We start from the raw sequence: 18775 nt of genomic DNA, 5'->3' as shown, positions 1-18775 counted from the left end.
TACCCTATTAATGACTTTGACAGATCTTGCCAGTGATTTGGTCAGTGTTGATTTTTGCCTGTCTACCACGTCTTGATTACAGCTTCCCAGTGATGACTCATAGATAACGCAGTTCTAGCTTGCAGTTCTGTCTCCACCCAGAAGTGTCTCTGACCATGCCTGCCTGGAAATGCTTCAGTTGGCTATATGAGTTTGAGGAATGAGCTAGGGATTTCAGGATTTGTTTTTGAATCTTAGCAGTATCATTAAATCTATTGTCATTCAATACTGGCAGTGTATTTTTGTTCTTTGAGAGTTAAAACTTGAAATTCTTTATAAAAGGTGCCTTCTGGTCTAACCCCTCATTGATTTTTGGAGATACACATAAGACTGTGTGTTGTGTGTATAACATCACAAACTTGAATTCAGATAGATATGGTTTCAACCTCCATTTACTGTGTGACCTGGGCAGGTTCTTAACCTCTCATGGCTTGCAATGCCAAGAGGATCTTTCCTAGTGTAGGTATCCCACAGTACACTCTGAACACACATATCAGAATAATTACTACATTGATTAGAAATTGACCTGTTTATGCATCTGCCCTCATTCTCTTCTAATGGAAGAACAGTATTCATCTTTATATTCTCTTGCCTATCATAATGCCTAATACATAATAGGTGCTTTAAAAACATTGATTGACTGGAATACAAAGAAGGTCATGTCTGTTTTGCCAGGCAGTAAGGATTAATGTCATATTGCAATAATAAATATTATTCTGTCTGCTTTTTCTTTCATATTTCGTAATTTCAGGGTTTTTTTTTTTTTTTTTTTTTTTTTTTTGCCATTTTAGCTTGTAGTGATAGTGCAATTTAATTCCATTACCACTGGCAGTCACGCAGGGACCCACAGTAAGAAAAGATCCAAATGTAGGAAGGTTACTATGCCTGAGTTCAGTTTGAATGATTTTCCTCCCCACTTCTCTTTTGGGGTTTAAACATATATTTTAAAATTGTAGCACCAGACAGAAACATAATTACCTATACAACTGGGACTTTAAAGACTTGAAATTAGAAAATGAACTAAAATGTATTATTTCTTAAAACCAGGATGACATTGTCAGTGTACACTCATGCAGATGTCAAAGTTGGTTTGATTTTCTGGGGCTCATGTCATACTGTTGTTAAATATTTTGAATAAAAAATCCAAAATAATCAAAAACTTTAAAAAATGCTTACAATCTGCTTATAAAATAGCTTTACCAAGATGCCAGTATCCTACTGGTTTTGTGTATTCTTCTAACAGCTTCTGCTAACTTGTACAGCTCACGTGGATTTAAAAATGATTTTAGAAATAATTTGGTGGCTTACTGTTGATCTTTGGCAACCTATCTTTCATATCTTAAGATAATTCTTCCTATTTTTACTTTCTGCCTTTCCAAAGAGTGCTATCTTTGTGTTTCTGAGTTAGAACTGATATTCTAATGCTTGATATTTTTCTCTGTATGATGTTTCTCAAATGATTCCCCAGTTTCTGTTTTGCTCTATATACTAATCATGTTTATAGTATATTACCAAGAGTATTTAAGCAAAAGTTAATTTCAGTTCAGTCTTCTATAACTCAGAACCTGAGATATTCACTTATTTAAGTGTTTTCTAATTTCCGGTCTCCTGTACAGGTACAGGGTCTATTTAATCTGTAAACAGTAATTTAAGTAACTGCCTTAACATCCACTTTCCCTTAGCAACTTGGAACAATTTTTCTGTGTGTGTCATAATATTTAAATAAGTGAACCTTTGTCAAATATTACCACATTTTGATTTTGCTCAATTTTCATTTAGTACATTAGCACTCTCTTTGGTGGCATAATGGGAAAATTATTATTTTAAAAGTATATTTAAAAGATTAATGGAAGTTCTTCATGCCTTTGCCTGAAAGAGGGAATTGTATTGATGGGGAAAAAGCACCATTATTTTTTAAATTTCTGGTCACCTTTTATAGAAGACCCAGATAATTTAAGTTATTCTTTAAAAAAAAAAAAAAACCTTTCTCCATTTCAAGAAGACAGTTATGTTTGAGTGTTCAGTATTTGTTAGAGCTAGCATATTTTAGGTTAACTCTAGTTCTTGTTTTTTTATGTGTTCTTACCTATGCTTTACAGCACACTGAGACATCTTAATTTGTAGAAGTTTGAATCGAATTTTAAATAATTAAGCTTTTATTGTTATTGTAGCTTTGCTTTTGTGGTATTATTGATCATCCTTACAGTTTATTTGCTGCTGAAAACTTGGTCTACATAATCCTAAATTGTAATGTTACATTCATGGAATGATTTTGCATCATAGTTCCCAAAATAGATAATATTTTGGCAAAGAGGACTGTGTTTTCCACAGATAGAAAATTAATTGATGATGAGCTGATTTTGTGATAATATATTTATGGTCACCAGTTTCCTGTTTATTGATAGCAGTCTACATTTTCCTCAGGTTATTTTGAAACCAATACTCTACTGGTCTAAATGCTTTTTAAAACATATTTTCCTTTGCCTTACTGGGAGCAACACAGTAATTTTTAAAACTTTTAAAAACTGAATTATGAATATGTATAATAATGTATGAAATAAATATTCTGACAGGACAAATACTTGGTCTAATAGTTAATAATCCACCAAAGCCTAATATTGGGTATAAGTTTTTATGTTAAAGGTGTATGATTTTAGGGTAGATGGTATACAAGGGCTAATTCTTTATGGCTTTTCCATTGATTTTTATCAAGTGTTGAATGTCAAAAATGAAAATTCTTCTAGCCAAGGCAACTACTAAGGAGAAAACAATGCTCCAGACTACTATAACTTTTTTTTTTTTTTTTTTTTTTAAAGGAGATGGGGGTCTTGCTGTGTCTTCCAGGCTGGAGTGCAATAGCACCATCATGGCTCACTGTAGCCTCCACCAGCTGGGTTCAAGCAATTCTCCCTCCTCAAACTCTCAAGTAACTAGGACTAAAGGCATGCACCACTGTGCCCAGCTAATTTTTTAATGTTTTGTAGAGACAGGGTTCTACTATGTTGACCAGACTGGTCTTGAATTCCTGGCCTCAAGTGATGCTCCCACCTCAGCCACCTAAAGTGCTGGGATTACAGGTGTGAGCCACTGTGCCCAGCTTAGTGTGCCTTCTCATAGAAAATATTTTGAACAGAGGAAAATATGAGTTACAGATTATAGTAATCTAGTTTGGAATGTGTTTTTGCTTTTATTTAGAAGCATGTGTGGTAGGTTCACACACTTAAAGGATATTACAAAGTGGTGACTAAAGAATAGCTGTAATCATGTTGGAGGTAGTGAGGAATATCTCTTATGTAAATTAATACATGGGTTTTATCTTTATCAGCTTACCTAAAATTGAACATAAAACAAAGGTCTAAAATTCTTTGTCTTAAAATGCCTAAAAGGCACTCTGTTATTCACAGAATAAGCAAATATAAACCAGAAATAGTGAATGATGTCAATATAAGATACTTACCAACATTAATAAGACTTTGAACTTAAGATTTACTGCAAATGATCCATAGTGCAGCTAGTTAGCTTATGAGTGATTAAGAGTTTGTGTCTTCAGTCACATTTGCTTTGTGTGCATTATCTCCACATTTGGTTTATGAAGGTGATTTTGACATATGGCAATATTTCCTGTTATTAAGATATAGCACTGGTATTGATTGTGAAGAGTGAAAATTCCCATGTTCAATCACTTAATGGTGCCCCTTATATAAAGAAAGTACCAATATGGCCCCAAATTTAAATTTTGTACTTATTTTTTCTGATATAGTCTGAGAACAACAGGATATGAAAAAATAACTGTCATTAATAAAGGCTGTCTGAATAATGAAAATATGTAATTTCGTGAAATATGGAACCTTTGATAATGTTTGCCCCAGATAATACTGTGTTGAGTATTTGATCAAACAATGAGTTTGAGTCTCCAGTAAACATTTATTTTGTTTCTGAGATTTTTCTAAACTGCTTTTTACCATAGTAAGTGAGGTGCCTTCTGCTGTCAGTGGTCCTGGTCACTTGCAGCTGCTGTTTCTGTAAAGAACTGTGTAATGCTCCACAGACTACCTGCAGTCACTGATACAACCACACCACATCCGTGTTGGGTCACAACTACAAAGGAGTAACTGACATAACAAAAAAAGAGTTAATATACAAAACCAACCAACTCTGGTACTCTTAAGGCTTCATGCTTTTATTAGCAGTCTTCTGTACATGTTGCATATTAGCCCTGTGATCAACTATGTAGGGAAAGACTAAAAGCAGCAGTAGCAAATAGATAGGAATCTTGATCTTATGATGATAGAAATGGTAAGGATGTAAATACGTGTTTAAAAATGAAAATGGTTATTCTTTTCTATGCCTAGAGATTCTGATGTCTGTGTTTGCCTTATCAGCTTGCCCAACAGAAGGTGGAAAAAATCTTGGGAAAAATTACTGAAAGTAAAAATAAACTGGCCTATGAAAAGGGAAAACTCCAGGTATGAGATTTATTTTCTGATTTTTCTTGTCTGAATTTTAAAAATACCAATTATCAAATTAAATATTGCTAGATTTTGAGAATACCTAACTCTGTCATTTACTAAGTCTGTAGTCTCTGGACATCCCTAAGTTTGTGGCCTCATCGATAGCCAGGTGACTTCTATTTACATTCCGTAGTTGCTGAAACCTAAAATTGTGAAGCCAAAACCCGTTCTGTGACTACTTGAAGCTTTATTGTAATCATTTTATGTGTGGTCATTCCCTGAGAATGTAGAAAGCCTATACCTCTTTTTGCTGAATTTTTAAAACACATTTCTAAAAAGAAAAAAACCTGGAAACAGACTCAGAGGCAATTGAGTGAATGTGATGATACTGTTCTTTTGCTGCCTGTGGGTTTTGTCCCTATGGTACCCCAGAGCAGGAAGCCTGAAACTGATATAGGTAAGCTTTGACTTAAACTAACTCCAGTGGAAACATTGAAATCCAAATCAGTGGTGCTAAATCTTAGCTATACATTAGAATCACTGGGCAGTTTTTAAAATTCCTCATGCTGGGAAGTGTATAATATCTGCCACTTACTTTGAAATGCAGCATAGAAAAAATAGGTTGATGGATGGAGAGAGGAGATGATAAATGGATAGATATGTGATAAGCAAATAAAAGAATATTAATGGTAGAATTTGGATGGGATGGTTGGTGTATGCATGTTCACAGTAAAATTCTTTCCATTTTTCTATACGTTTAAAACATTTTATAAAATGTTGAGGGAGGCTGTGCATGGTGGTTCATGCCTGTTTCCAACACTTTGGGAGGCTGAGGCAGGAGAATGGCTCGAGGCCAGGAGTTTGAGACCAGCCTGGGCAATATAGCAAGACCCTATCTCTACAAAAAAATAAATAAAAATTAGGAAAGCATGATGGCAAGTGCCTGTAATCCCAGCTACTTGGGAGGCTCGGGTGGAAGCCCCAAGTGGGAGGATCACTTGAGCCCAGGATTTGGAGGCTATGGTGAGTTATGATCATGCCGTTGCACTCCTGCCTAGGTAATAAAGTGAGACCCTGTCTCTAGAAAAAAAGTAGGGGGGAAATTCCCATGACTAGAATTGCACCCCAGAGCAATTAAATCAAAATCTCAGTGGATAGTTCCTCGACTAAAGTGCTGTGTGTGTGTGTGTGTGTGTGTGTGTGTGTGTGTGTTTGTGTGATGAGGTCTCGCTCTGTGATCCAGGCTGGAGCGCAATGGTGCAATATCTGGGCTTGCTGCAGCCTCTGCCTTCTGGGCTCGAATGTTCCTCCTACCTCAGTCACCGAAGGAGCTGGGATTCAGGTGTGCAGCACCATACCCAGCTAAGTTTTTTCGTATTTTTGGTTTGTCCATGGAGATAGGGTTTCTCCATGTAGCCTAGGCTGGTCTCGAACTCCAGAGCTCAAGCAATCTGCCTGCTTTGGCCACCAAAAGTGGTGTGATTACAAGTGACTTCAGTACTTTTTAAAGCTCCTCAGATGATTCCAATGTTGCAACCATAGTTGAGGCCCGCTGGACTAAATAGTATGAAGTGAAGCCCAGTTAGGCTTGGCAACTGTCTTAGTCTGTTTTCTGTTGCTATAACAGAATATCTGAGATTGGGTAATTTGTAAATTAAAGAAGTTTATTTGGCTCATGATTCTGGAGGCTGGGAAGTCCAGGATCATACAGCCTATCTGTGAACACCTCATGCTGCCTCATGTCATGGCAGAAAGCAGACAGGAGAGTGGGTGTTTGCAAAGAGACCAAACACAAGAGGCAGCCTCACTTTATAACAACCCAAGAGCAAGAACTTACTCACCCCTGTGAAACTGCATTAACCCTTCATGAGAGCAGATCCCTCATTACCCAAATACCTCTTAGAGATCCCACTACCTCTCAACATTTAATTATATCAGCAGTTAAATTGCAGCATGAGTTTTGGCAGGGTCAAACCACATCCAGATCATAGCAGCAACTATGGAGCTTATTTGATAAGTAATCTCACTAGAGGTTTGCCAAACACATCAGTATTAACCTCATCCTCATCTACTCAAAGGGCTTACCATAGGGTTAGCAGACAGGATGGGGCCCAGAAATAGCAGGCCAAAAGGTAGTTGATAAGCCATGCTTGTGGAACAATATATTACTAGAACAATAAAAAGAACTGCAATAAAAAGAATTTCTAGAACACCTATTAATATTAATATTTTCCAGAGGTCGCGATGCATTTAAATATTATCTACATTTGTGTGACTGTGGAAAGGTCTTACTTTTCTTGAGTTTCATCTTAATCATCTATAAAATGAGGAGGATAAGTACACCTCTCTTATCTACTTCTCATTGGGAAAAATAGACTCCATTACAGGCAGGGTGTATACATCTTTACAGGCATAAAATAACTTTCCCCTTTGTGAAATGAATGATCTCATTAGAGGCTATGACCCATGACTTTAACCTTCTTTTAGCTTTTCCAAGAAAAATGAAATACATTATTAAATATATAAGACAAATCCCAGGCCCTCATGACAGACTTAAAGCCAAATTTTGACTGGGAATGAAATATATTTTATAATTTATGAATGGGTCTAATATTATCTGTCTGACCTTTTAAACCTCAACCATGCAATTTTAGAAATTATCCAGATTCTGTGTAATCATAAGGGAAATAACGTGCCTTTTGGTGTTCATATTCCTATAATAAGAGTTTAAGATTTTTGATAGTCTTTGAAGAAACACTTTTTGAACTATTGTGAACTATTGATTCATTGGTATTTTTATGTCAGGTCTTGGACTGCTGCATTCCAAAAGCACTGACTTCATCAGCTCTAGGGAAAGTGCTCTTGGAGCACATAACTCTTACAAGACAATTTAAAGGAAGAGCTGTATACTAAACTTAGTCAAAACAGTAGTCTTCTGTGTGTTCTCGCTCAACTGGATTAGAATGGATTGAAAATATACATAGGAATTGTGTTTGGTAAAAGATTACATTTTCAGAATCAGCTTGTTAATGAATGATATAAATACTGGCTTTTGTGTGTTAATTTAGACTGTATTGGAAACTGCTGCCTCATGTTCAAACATGGTTTGAACTTCCTTTTCAGTGCTGTACGGTATTCTATTATGTAAATATGCCACAATGTATTTATTCTTCTGTTGATGGATAATCAGCTAGTTTCTAATTGCTTGCAAACAGTAACAATGATGATATGATGAATTTTTGTACCAGTCTCCTTATATACAGAAGATTCTCTCAGCTAAATATAATTCTTAGGAGTAGAATTCCCGGGTTTTAGGATGTGCATATCCTGAATTTTACTAGATTTTGTCATATTTCCCCTTACTAAAAGTAGTTAGGCCAGTTTTAAAAATCAGTATTTTTTTTATTATACTTGAAGTTCTAGGGTACATGTGCACAACCTGCAGGTTTGTAACATAGGTATACATGTGCCATGTTGGTTTGCTGCACCCATTAACTCGTCATTTACATTAGGTATTTCTCCTAATTCCATCCCTCCCCCTGCACCCCACCCCACGACAGGCCCCGGGGTGCCATGTTCCCTGCCCTGTGTCCAAGTGTTCACATTGTTCAGTTCCCACCTATGAGTGAGAACATGGGGTGTTTGGTTTTCTGTCCTTGCGATAGTTTGCTCAGAATGATGGTTTCCAGTTGCATCCATGTCCCTGCAAAGGACATGAACTCATCATTTTTTATGGCTGCATAGTATTCCATGGCATATATCTGCCACATTTTCTTAATCCAGTCCATCATCTATGAACATTTGGGTTGGCTCCAAGTCTTTGCTATTGTAAATAGTGCTGCAATAAACATACGTGTGCATGTGTCTTTATAGTAGCATAATTTATAATCTTTTGGGTATATACCCAGTAATGGGATGGCTGGGGCAAATGATATTTTTAGTTCTAGATCCTTGAGGAATCACCACATTGTCTTCCACAATGGTTGAACTAGTTTACACTTCCACCAACAGTGTAAAAGCATTTCTGTTCCTCCACATCCTCTCCAGCATCTGCTGTTTCCTGACTTTTTAATGATGGTTATTTTAACTGGTGTGAGATGGTATGTCATTGTGGTTTTGATTTGCATTTCTCTGATCAGTGATGATGAACATTTTTTCATGTGTCTGTTGGCTGCATAAATGTCTTATTTTGAGAAGTGTCTGTTCATATCCTTTCCCACTTTTTTTTTTTGAGACGGAGTCTCCTTCTGTCACCCAGGCTGGAGTGCAGTGGCCAGATCTCAGCTCACTGCAAGCTCTGCCTCCCGGGTTTATGCCATTCTCCTGCCTCAGCCTCCCGAGTAGCTGGGACTACAGGCGCCCACCACCTCGCCCAGCTAGTTTTTTGCATTTTTTAGTAGAGACGGGGTTTCGCCGGGTTAGCCAGGATGGTCTTGATCTCCTGACCTCGTGATGCGCCCGTCTCAGCCCTCCAAAGTGCTGGGATTACAGGCTTGAGCCACCGCGCCTGGCCCCTTTCCCACTTTTTGATGGGGTTTTTTTTTCTTGTAAATTTGTTGAAGTTCTTTGTAGATTCTGGATATTAGCCCTTTGTCAGATGGGTAGATTACAAAAATTTTCTCCCATTCTGTAGGTTGCTTGTTCACTCTGATAGTTTCTTTTGCTGTGCAGAAGCTCTTTAGTTTAATTAGATCCCATTTGTCAATTTTGGCTTTTGTTGCCATTGCTTTTGGTGTTTTAGTCATGAAGTCCTTGCCCATGCCTGTGTCCTGAATGGTATTGCCTAGGTTTTCTTTAAGGGTTTTTATGGTTTTAGGTCTAACATTTAAGTCTTTAATCCATCTTGAATTAATTTTTATATAAGGTGTAAGGAAGTTTCCGCTTTCTACGTATGGCTAGTCAGTTTTCCCAGCACCATTTATTAAATAGGGAATTCTTTCCGTGTTTCTTGTTTTTGTCAGGTTTGTCAAAGATCAGATGGTTGTAAATGTGTGTTGTCATTTCTGAGGGCTCTGTTCTGTTTCATTGGTCTATATCTCTGTTTTGGTACCAGTACCATGCTGTTTTGGTTACTGTAGCCTTGTAGTATAGTTTGAAGTCAGGTAGCATGATGCCTCCAGCTTTGTTCTTTTGGCTTAGGATTTTGCAATGTGGGCTCCTTTTTGGTTTCATATGAACTTTAAAGTAGTTTTTTCCAATTCCGTGAAGAAAGTCATTGGTAGCTTGATGGGGATGGCACTGAATCTATGAATTACCTTGGGCAGTATGGCCATATGGCAGTATGGAAGAACAAATGTTCTTCCACTTGTTTGTGTCCTCTTTTATTGCATTGAGCAGTGGTTTGCAGTTCTCCTTGAAGAGGTCCTTCACATCCCTTGTAAGTTGGATTCCTAGGTATTTTATTCTCTTTGTAGCAGTTGTGAATGGGAGTTCACTCATGATTTGGCTGTTTGTCTGTTATTGGTGTATAGGAATGCTTGTGATTTTTGCACTTTGATTTTGTATCCTGAGACTTTACTGAAGTTGCTTATCAGCTTAAGGAGATTTTGGGCTGACACAATGGGGTTTTCTAAATATACAGTCATGTCATCTGCAAACAGGGACAATTTGACCTCCTCTTTTCCTAATTGAATAGCCTTTATTTCTTTCTTTTGCCTGATTGCCCTGGCTAGAACTTATAGTTGAATACAGTTGAACTTACTATGTTGAATAGGAGTGGTGCGAGAGGGTGTCCCTGTCTTGTGCCAATTTCAAAGGGAATGCTTCCAGTTTTTGCCCATTCAGCATGATATTGGCTGTGGGTTTTTCATAAATAGCTCTTATTATTTTGAGATAACATTCCATCAGTACCTAGCTTATTGAGAGTTTTTTAGCATGAAGGGTTGTTGAATTTTGATGAGAGCCTTGTCTGCATCTATTGAGATAATCATGTGATTTGTTGGTTCTGTTTATGTGATGGATTAAGTTTATTGATTTGTGTATGTTGAACCAGCCTTGCATCCCAGGGATGAAGCCAACTTGATTGTGGTGGATAAGCTTTTTGATGTGCTGCTGGATTCAGTTTGCCAGTATTTTATTGGCAAAATACTGGATTCCTTCTTTTTCTGTATTTTGGATTAGATTCAGAAGGAATGGTACCAGCTCGTCTTTGTTTGCCAGTATTTTATTGAGGATTTTCACATCAATGTTCATCAGGGATATTGGTCTAAAATTCTCTTTTTTTATTGTGTCTCTGACAGGCTTTGGTATCAGGATGATGCTGGCCGTATAAAATGAGTTAGGTCGGATTCCCTCTTTTTCTGTTGATTGCGATAGTTTCAGAAGGCATGGTATGAGCTCCTCTTTGTACCTCTGGTAGAATTCGGCTGTGAATCCGTCTGGTCCGGACTTTTTCTGGTTGGGAAGCTATTAATTATTGTCTCAATTTCAGAGCCTGTTATTGGTCTATTCGGATATTCAACTTCTTCCTGGTTTAGTCTTGGGAGAGTGTTTGTGTCCACGAATTTATCCATTTCTTCTAGATTTTCTGGTTTATTTGTGTAGAGGTGTTTATAGTATTCTCTGATGGTAGTTTGTATTTCTGTGGGATTGGTGGTGATATCCCCTTTATCATTTTTTTATTGTGTCTATTTGATTCTTCTCTTTTCTTCTTTATTAGTCTTGCTAGTGGTCTATCAATTTTGTTGATCTTTTCAAAAAACCAGCTCCTGGATTCATTGATTTTTTTGAAGGGTTTTTTGTGTCTCTGTCTCCTTCAGTTCTGCTCTAATCTTAGTTAGATTTTGAATTTGTTTGCTCTTGCTTCTCTAGTTCTTTTAATTGTGATGTTAGGATGTTGATTTTAGATCTTTCCTGCTTTCTCTTGTGGGCATTTAGTGCTATAAATTTCCCTCTACACACTGTTTTAAATGTGTCCCAGAGATTCTGGTATGTTGTGTCTTTGTTCTCATTTGTTTCTCAGAAACAAAGAGCATCTTTATTTCTGCCTTAATTTTGTTATGTACCCAGTAGTCATTCAGGAGCAGCAGGTTGTTCAGTTTCCATGTAATTGTGTGGTTTTGAGTGCGTTTCTTAATGCTAAGTGCTAATTTGATTATACTGTCGTCAGAGAGACAGTTTGTTGTGATTTCTGTTCTTTTACATTTGCTGAGGAGTGCTTTACTTCCAACTATGTGGTCAGTTTTGGAATAAGTGTGATGTGGTGCTGAGAAGAATGTATATTCTGTTGATTTGGCGTGGAGAGTTCTGTAGATGCCTATTAAGTCTGCGTGGTGCAAAGCTGAGTTCAAGTCCTGGATATCCTGGTTAACCTTCTGTCTCACTGATCTGTTGAATATCAACAGTAGGGGGTTAAAGTCTCCCACTATTATTGAGTGGGAGTCTAAGTCTCTTTATAGGTCTCTAAGAACTTGCTTTATGAATCTGGGTGCTTCTGTATTGGGTGCATATATATTTAGGACAGTTAGCTCTTCTTGTTGAATTGATCCCTTTACCATTATGTAATGGCCTTCTTTGTCTCTTTTGATCTTTGTTGGTTTAAAATTTGTTTTATCAGAGACTAGGATTGCAACCCCCGCTTTTTCTTATTTTCCATTTGCTTGGTAGATCTTCCTCCATCCCTTTATTTTGAGTCTGTGTGTGTCTCTGAACGTGAGGTGGGTCTCCTGAATACAACACACTGATGGGTCTTGACTCTTTATCCGATTTGCCAGTCTGTGTCTTTTAATTGGGGCATTTAGCCCATTTACATTTAAGGTTAATGTTGTTATGTGTGAATTTGATCCTGTCATTATGATGTTAGCTGGTTATTTTGCCCATTAGTTGATGCAGTTTCTTCATAGCATTGATGAACAATTTGGCATGTTTTTGGCTTTACAATTTGGCATGTTTTTCCAGTGGCTGGTACTGGTTGTTCCTTTCCATGTTTAGTGCTTCCTTCAGGAGCTCTTGTAGGGCAGGCCTGGTGGTGACAAAATCTCTCAGCATTTGCTTGTCTGTAAAGGATTTTATTTCTCCTTCGCTTACGAAGCTTAGTTTGGCTGGATATGAAATTCTGGACTGAAAATTCTTTTCTTTAAGAATGTTGAGTATTGGCCTCCACTCTCTTCTGGCTTGTAGTTTCTCCAAGAGATCTGCTGTTAGTCTGATGGGCTTTCCTTTGTGGGTAACCCGAACTTTCTCTCTGACTGCCCTTAACATTTTTTCCTTCATTTCAACCTTGGTGAATCTGACAATTATGCGTCTTGGGGTTGCTCTTCTCGAGGAGTATCTTTGTGGTGGTCTCTGTATATCCTGAATTTGAATGTTGGCCTGCCTTGCTAGGTTGGGGAAGTTCACTTGGATAATATCCTGAAGAGTGTTTTCCATCTTGGTTCCATTCTCCCTGTCACTTTCAGGTACACCAATCAAACATAGATTTGGTCTTTTACGTAGTCCCATATTTCTTGGAGGCTTTGTTCATTTCTTTTTACTCTTTTTTCTCTAAACTTCTCTTCTCACTTTATTTCACTAATTTTTCTTCAATCACTGATACCCTTTCTTCCACTTGATGGAATCGGCTACTGAAGCTTGTGCCTGTGTCACATAGTTCTCATGTCATGGTTTTCAGCTCCATCAGGTCATTTGGTCTTCTCTACACTTTTTTCTAGTTAGCCATTTGTCTAATTTTTTTTCAAGGTTTTTAGCTTCTTTGCGATGGGTTCGAGCATCCTCCTTTAGCTCAGAGAAGTTTGCTATTACCGACCTTCTGAAGCCTACTTCTGTCAGGTCGTCAAAGTCATTCTCTGTTCAGGTTTATTCCATTGCTGGCGAGGAGCTGTGATCCTTTGGAGTAGAAGAGGCACTCTGGTTTTTAGAATTTTCAGCTTTTCTGCTCTGGTTTCTTCCCATCTTTGTGGTTTTATCTACCTTTGGTCTTTGATGTTGATGACCTACAGATGGAGTTTTCGTGTGGATGCCTTTTTGTTGATGTTGATTCTATTCCTTTCTGTTTGTTAGTTTTCCTTCTAACAGTCAGTTCCCTCAGCTGCAGGTCTGTTGGAGTTTGTTGGAGGTCCACTGCAGACCCTGTTTGCCTGGGTATCACCAGCGGAGGCTGCAGAACAGAAAATATTGCTGCCTGATCCTTCCTCTGGAAGTTTCATCTCAGAGGGACACCCGCCTGTATGAGGTGTCAGTTAGTTGCTACTGGGAGGTGTCTCCCAGTTAGACCACATGGGGGTCAGGGACCCACTTGAGGAGGCAGTCTGTCCATTCTCCGAGCTCAAACACCATGGATGGAGAACCATTGCTGTCTTCAGAGCTGTCAGACAGGGACGTTCAAGTCTACAGAAGTTTCTGCTGCCTTTTGTTCAGCTATGCCCTGCCCGCAGAGGTGCAGTCTACAGAGGCAGCAGATCTTGCTGAGCTGTGGTGGGTTCCACCCAGTTTGAGCTTCCCCGACTGCTTTGTTTACCTACTCAAGCCTCAGCAATGGCGGACGCCCCTCCTGCTGCCAGTCTGCTGCCTCACAGATCGTTCTCAGAGTTCCGCACTAGTAGTGAGCAAGGCTCTGTGGGCGTGGGACCCGCCGAGCCAGGTGCAGGACATAATCTCCTGGTGTGCCATTGCTAAGACTGTTGGAAAAGCGCAGAATTTGGGCAGGAGTGTCCCGTTTTTCCAGGTACTGTCTGTCAAGGCTTCCCTTGGATAGAAAAGGGAAATCTCCCCGACCCCTTGTGCTTCCCAGGTGAGGCGATGCCCTGCCCTGCTTCAGCTCACCCTCCATGGGCTGCACCCACTGTCCAACCAGTGCCAGTGAGATGAACCAGGTATCTCAATGGGAAATGCAGAAATCACCTGTCTTCTGTGTCGGGCACGCTGGGAGCTCCAGCCTGGAGCTGTTCCTATTCGACCCTCTTGCAACAGAATAGCCTAAAATCAGTATATTTAAGATGGCATGCTAAATAGGTGCATTGGAGTTACATATGTTAACATGGATGAATCTCATAAAACAATACTATATACTGTTTAGGGATACATATAAATTTATTTTTTAAAGAATAGGAATGATAACATTCAGCAAAATAGTTAACCGTAGGATAGAAGGAGATTTGGTTGGGATAGGCTACACAGAAGCTTTCAATTTTAATGGTAATATTTTTTTTAAGTTCAGTGGTGGATAGATGGGATGATGGCATATATGTCTGAATGATTTCCAGCACTTTTTAAACTGTTTTTAAACATTTGTCAGTTTGAGTTCTTTGGCTTCACTCTAATTTACCATTGGCCCCACCACTTAACCAGGGATTTCAACATTGTGTTAGCTGCCTGGCTCCTATAAGCAACTGCATTTGTGACCTTAATTTAGAAGTTAGGTGAGTGCTTGGTTTACTTTGTTTTTTTACAGTTAATTTATTGTTGAACTATAGCATATATACTGAAAAGTACACAGGGCACAGCCTGATGAATTTTTTATAAAATAAATATAGCAATGTGATCAGCACTCAGATCAAGAAACAGAACATCCCCAACACCCAGTACCCTCTTCCAGTAACTGTCACCCACAAGGCCAATTAACCATCCTGATTTCTAACACCCCATTCAAATTTTAACAGTTGCTGAAAATGTCCAGTAGCTACAGTGAAATAGATGTTTGCACTCTACAGATAGGAAACAAGATATTGAGAGATGGAACAGTTGATTTAAATAAAATTTTGGATGAAAATTTTCCTTATTTAGGGGTAGGTTCAGTAACGTTAATTGTTGTGTGTGAAGCGTTCGGGAATAAGAGGAAGCAAATGTGGAAAAATGCATAATTTGGAGATTTATGAGTATATATTAAATGATTTTGTCCTCAAAAATGGTAATTTTCTTTAAAGAGAGACTTGTGAGTATTGTCTTAGTGAATTAGTTTTAAGATATAATTCAACATGTAAGAATTCCATCAACTTTTGTCATTTTGTGTCAGTGAAACACAAGACTGTATGCCTGTTCACTCCCCCTCCATTCTTCTGGTCTGATATGTCTGCTTCTTGTATATTGACAGTTCTAATTATACACATTCAGAAGGGTTTTGAATGCCAGGTACCACAATTCAAATATATTAGTCACAAATTTTTGAATTATATTAGCCACAAAATTCATGAGTCATGTCCATTTGGAGGCCGATAAGCACTAGAAACCAAATGAGTTATCTCAGCACATTTAAATGGCTACAGAGTCTACATTATTTTTTGCATGATTAAACTTGGGATTGCTTTTTGCAAGTTTTAAGGATTCTCTGGAATTTTTTTTTTTTTTACAACTTGACCTTTTTTCCCCCTTCTGGAATATATAAATATGTGTAAATATATATGTTTAAATGTCTTTTTTTTTTCATTTTTTTCTTATTTTTGTTTTTCCTCTAGATAAAAGTTAAACAGCTAGAAGAACAAGTACAGTCTTTTACTGACACCAGCTTACAGAATGATCATCTACGCAAGATGAATAAGTCTCTACAGACTAAATATGCTCAGGTGTGATTAATATCTACAAAAGCGGATTGCTGCTATATTTCATTTTTAAGAAATTGTTTGATGTCTTTTTCCCCACTTTACCATAGAATCCCAGAAAGATAAATATCCTGTCACTTGACTCAATTTAACAAACTTTTTTTCAAGCACCTAGTACATACAAGGTTCTGGTAAGCCTCAGAAATTGTAAAGATACCTGAAGCAGGATTGAGACATTCAACTTGCTTATTATAGTTAGGAAATGTACTCCATAAACTTTATTACGAATAGAAAGTTATACTTTTCAGAAGAATAGATTGTATTACTGAACATTCATAGGGAGCATGATTATGAGTAGAAGCAGTGAGAAATGCTTTCATAAAGGCAGTGCTTTTTGAACTTGAGCCTTACAAATTTTGGCAGTTGTGAGGAACAAGTATCCTTGTTTTTTTTTTGAATTAAAGGCAAACTCAGAACTCAGTGCCAAGAGGGTACACCTGCAACAAGCAGATGCTCATCTGAGAGAGGTATTGGTAATGAAAGTGCTTACTTGTCAGCATGGTGGCTCTTGAGGCTAAAAGCCTTTCATAGGTCACACAATATTTTAACAAATGAATAGAAAAAGTTAAGCAAGATAACAAAAACATTTAGTGAAGAACATACCTCAGGAAGGTGTTACCAGAAGAAAGTGACTCATTTCAATTATTTACAAATTTAGCATGCATATCATTAGGTTATTTTTTAAATTGTTAACTCTTAATAAAAGCATATTAACTTCTGTGTCTATGATATTTGTGTATCTATACTCCTGGTAACCAAGGAACTAAAATATGTTTTCAAATGGAATACTCATAGGGTTCTAACCACTTGACTCTGCTGATGAGTGATGAGGTCACAGAGTTGTTAAAGGGCCTCATTAGATGCGCTCTCTAACAGGGGCTCACTGACAGGGAAGTTGGCGTAAGGTCTGTTTCTTTGCTGGGTCATATTTTACAGTGTGATCTTTTCACTCTGAAAGCGGAGAAACACATTTTCAAATATATTTTCCATTACGGCTCCTTCTAGAACACTGTGTTGTTTCTCCTAGTAAAGTGGCTATTCCTTGAAAAATAACTATAGGTTTAGCTGATTTTATTGTTTTTATTAATAATTGATGATGCCTTTAAGAAAAAGAAAATCTCCAGAGAGGCCTGCATCTTCAAAATCCCCTGAAATCTCTAGGTCCCATGTAAACAGTATAAAGGAGAGAACGTCATCAGTTGGGTTGCCTAGTGTTATTCCAAACTCTACACGCCGTGTGAGCTTTGCACCTAACCTGCCTTCTGTGAAAACATCTCAGGATATTGGAGACTCTAGGATCTCTCTAAAGACTCTTTTGAATGCTATTAAAACCATGGAGGGAAGACTGGAAGGCAAAATAGAGATTCTTGCCTCAAGACCTTTAGTAAATGATGAATCACCAAATTTTCTTAAACGGGACTCGGTAAGTGAAGACCACAAATTAAATCTTCAGGAAATTTTAAATGTATACAAGAATGAAGTATTAATCCAGAAAGATAATGCTTGAAGATATGAGTAACTAGGAAATAAGGTTCTTCACAAACAGAAAAAAGACTAATATAGATTGAAACCATTATCCTAGCCATCACATAATTAGTTTTAGACATAGAAAATTTGACATAACAGTAACTACTGAGTTTTTTATATAATTTTGATTTTTTTTAAAAAGTCAAAATTTCTACCTAATCTTAACATTTGAGCTAAAATGCTTGGATAAAGCCTCATTTTCAAATAGAAATAAATTAATTCAAGAAACCCCAAGAAATTTCACATTGGAAAATATTTTCTTGAGAAAACTTATTAGAGCATTCTTCTTTATCTGATATTAGAAATAGAAAATACTGTAGCTTATCTTCTAGAGTGGGCCACTATTACCGGAAGGAGGGCTGTGAGTGTGAGTTGTCCAGGTCCTTGGCGTTTTGAACAAAGAATTGAACAAAACGCACAAAGTGACGAAGGAAGCAGTGAAAGCAGGGATTAAAGCGATGAAAACTCCATAGGGTGTGGAGTTTTCTGGGTTTCAAGTTTACAAAGTTTTCTGGGTTTTAAGTACGCCTTTTGAGGTCCCTATGGATTTGGCCTGTGGCTAATTAAAGGCTGAGGTGAATTGACGCCCTATGCTGATGAAGGGATGGCCCATGCTCGGCCTGTGGCCAATCCAAAGCACTCTCCCTTTCCATCTGAGACATGGTGGAAGCGGGAGGAGTGTAGGGAGAGTAGTAACCTTTGATCCTTTGCTACTTGCTGGGGAGATGGAGTTTTTCCTTTTGGTGTAGCTTTTGGAAGTTGGTGTTAATTGGATTTAGGTTCCCTGTCCCCAGACCCAGGTGTTTTCTTTTGATCCAGCTTTGGGAAGTCAGCAAAAATTGGCCTCACTTTCGCTGTCCCCAGACCTTGGTGTTTTTCCTTGATTCAGCTTTAGGAAATCAGCATGAATTGGCTTTAAGTTCCCTGCCTCCAAACCCTATTCTCCTGCCTCACTACTATTTAGATGTCCTCTGTAAACATCTAGTGGCACTTTTGCATTTGAATGTGTGTGTATATACATACTGATAAATATACACTTTAAAAACTGGTAGAATTTTAAAAATGATATTCTTGTATACTTTTCTAGAACAAAATTCAGTAGATTATCAGGACCTATAAGTTGCCATCCTTTGCACTTTTCTGGGATCCTTTTCTGTAGAAAAAGTTAAGTATTTTAAATGTTACAGGTTCAAGTTTAAGGATGTTTTATGATGTTGAGGTAGATGT

General features: G+C 37.8%; 1 protein-coding gene across 5 annotated transcripts in view; it reads left to right on the top strand.

Moving 5' to 3' along the window:
• CCDC150 (coiled-coil domain containing 150) overlaps nucleotides 1-18775 on the top strand; it is a 95666-nt gene that overhangs the window by 57983 nt on the left and 18908 nt on the right. For 3 of the 5 annotated variants that reach the window (XM_050752810.1, XM_050752807.1, XM_050752809.1), the window contains 2 exons: nucleotides 4422-4505; nucleotides 15878-15985. In XM_050752810.1, coding sequence (XP_050608767.1) covers nucleotides 4422-4505; nucleotides 15878-15985 — 192 coding nt within the window. The other 2 variants (XM_050752812.1, XM_050752811.1) reach the window with 2 other exon arrangements.

This window comes from Macaca thibetana, chromosome 12, assembly GCF_024542745.1.
Source record: "Macaca thibetana thibetana isolate TM-01 chromosome 12, ASM2454274v1, whole genome shotgun sequence".
In the NCBI taxonomy this organism is placed as follows: Eukaryota; Metazoa; Chordata; class Mammalia; order Primates; family Cercopithecidae; genus Macaca; species Macaca thibetana.
Note: the sequence above shows the minus strand (reverse complement) of the source record. Positions and strands in the feature narration are given on the sequence as shown.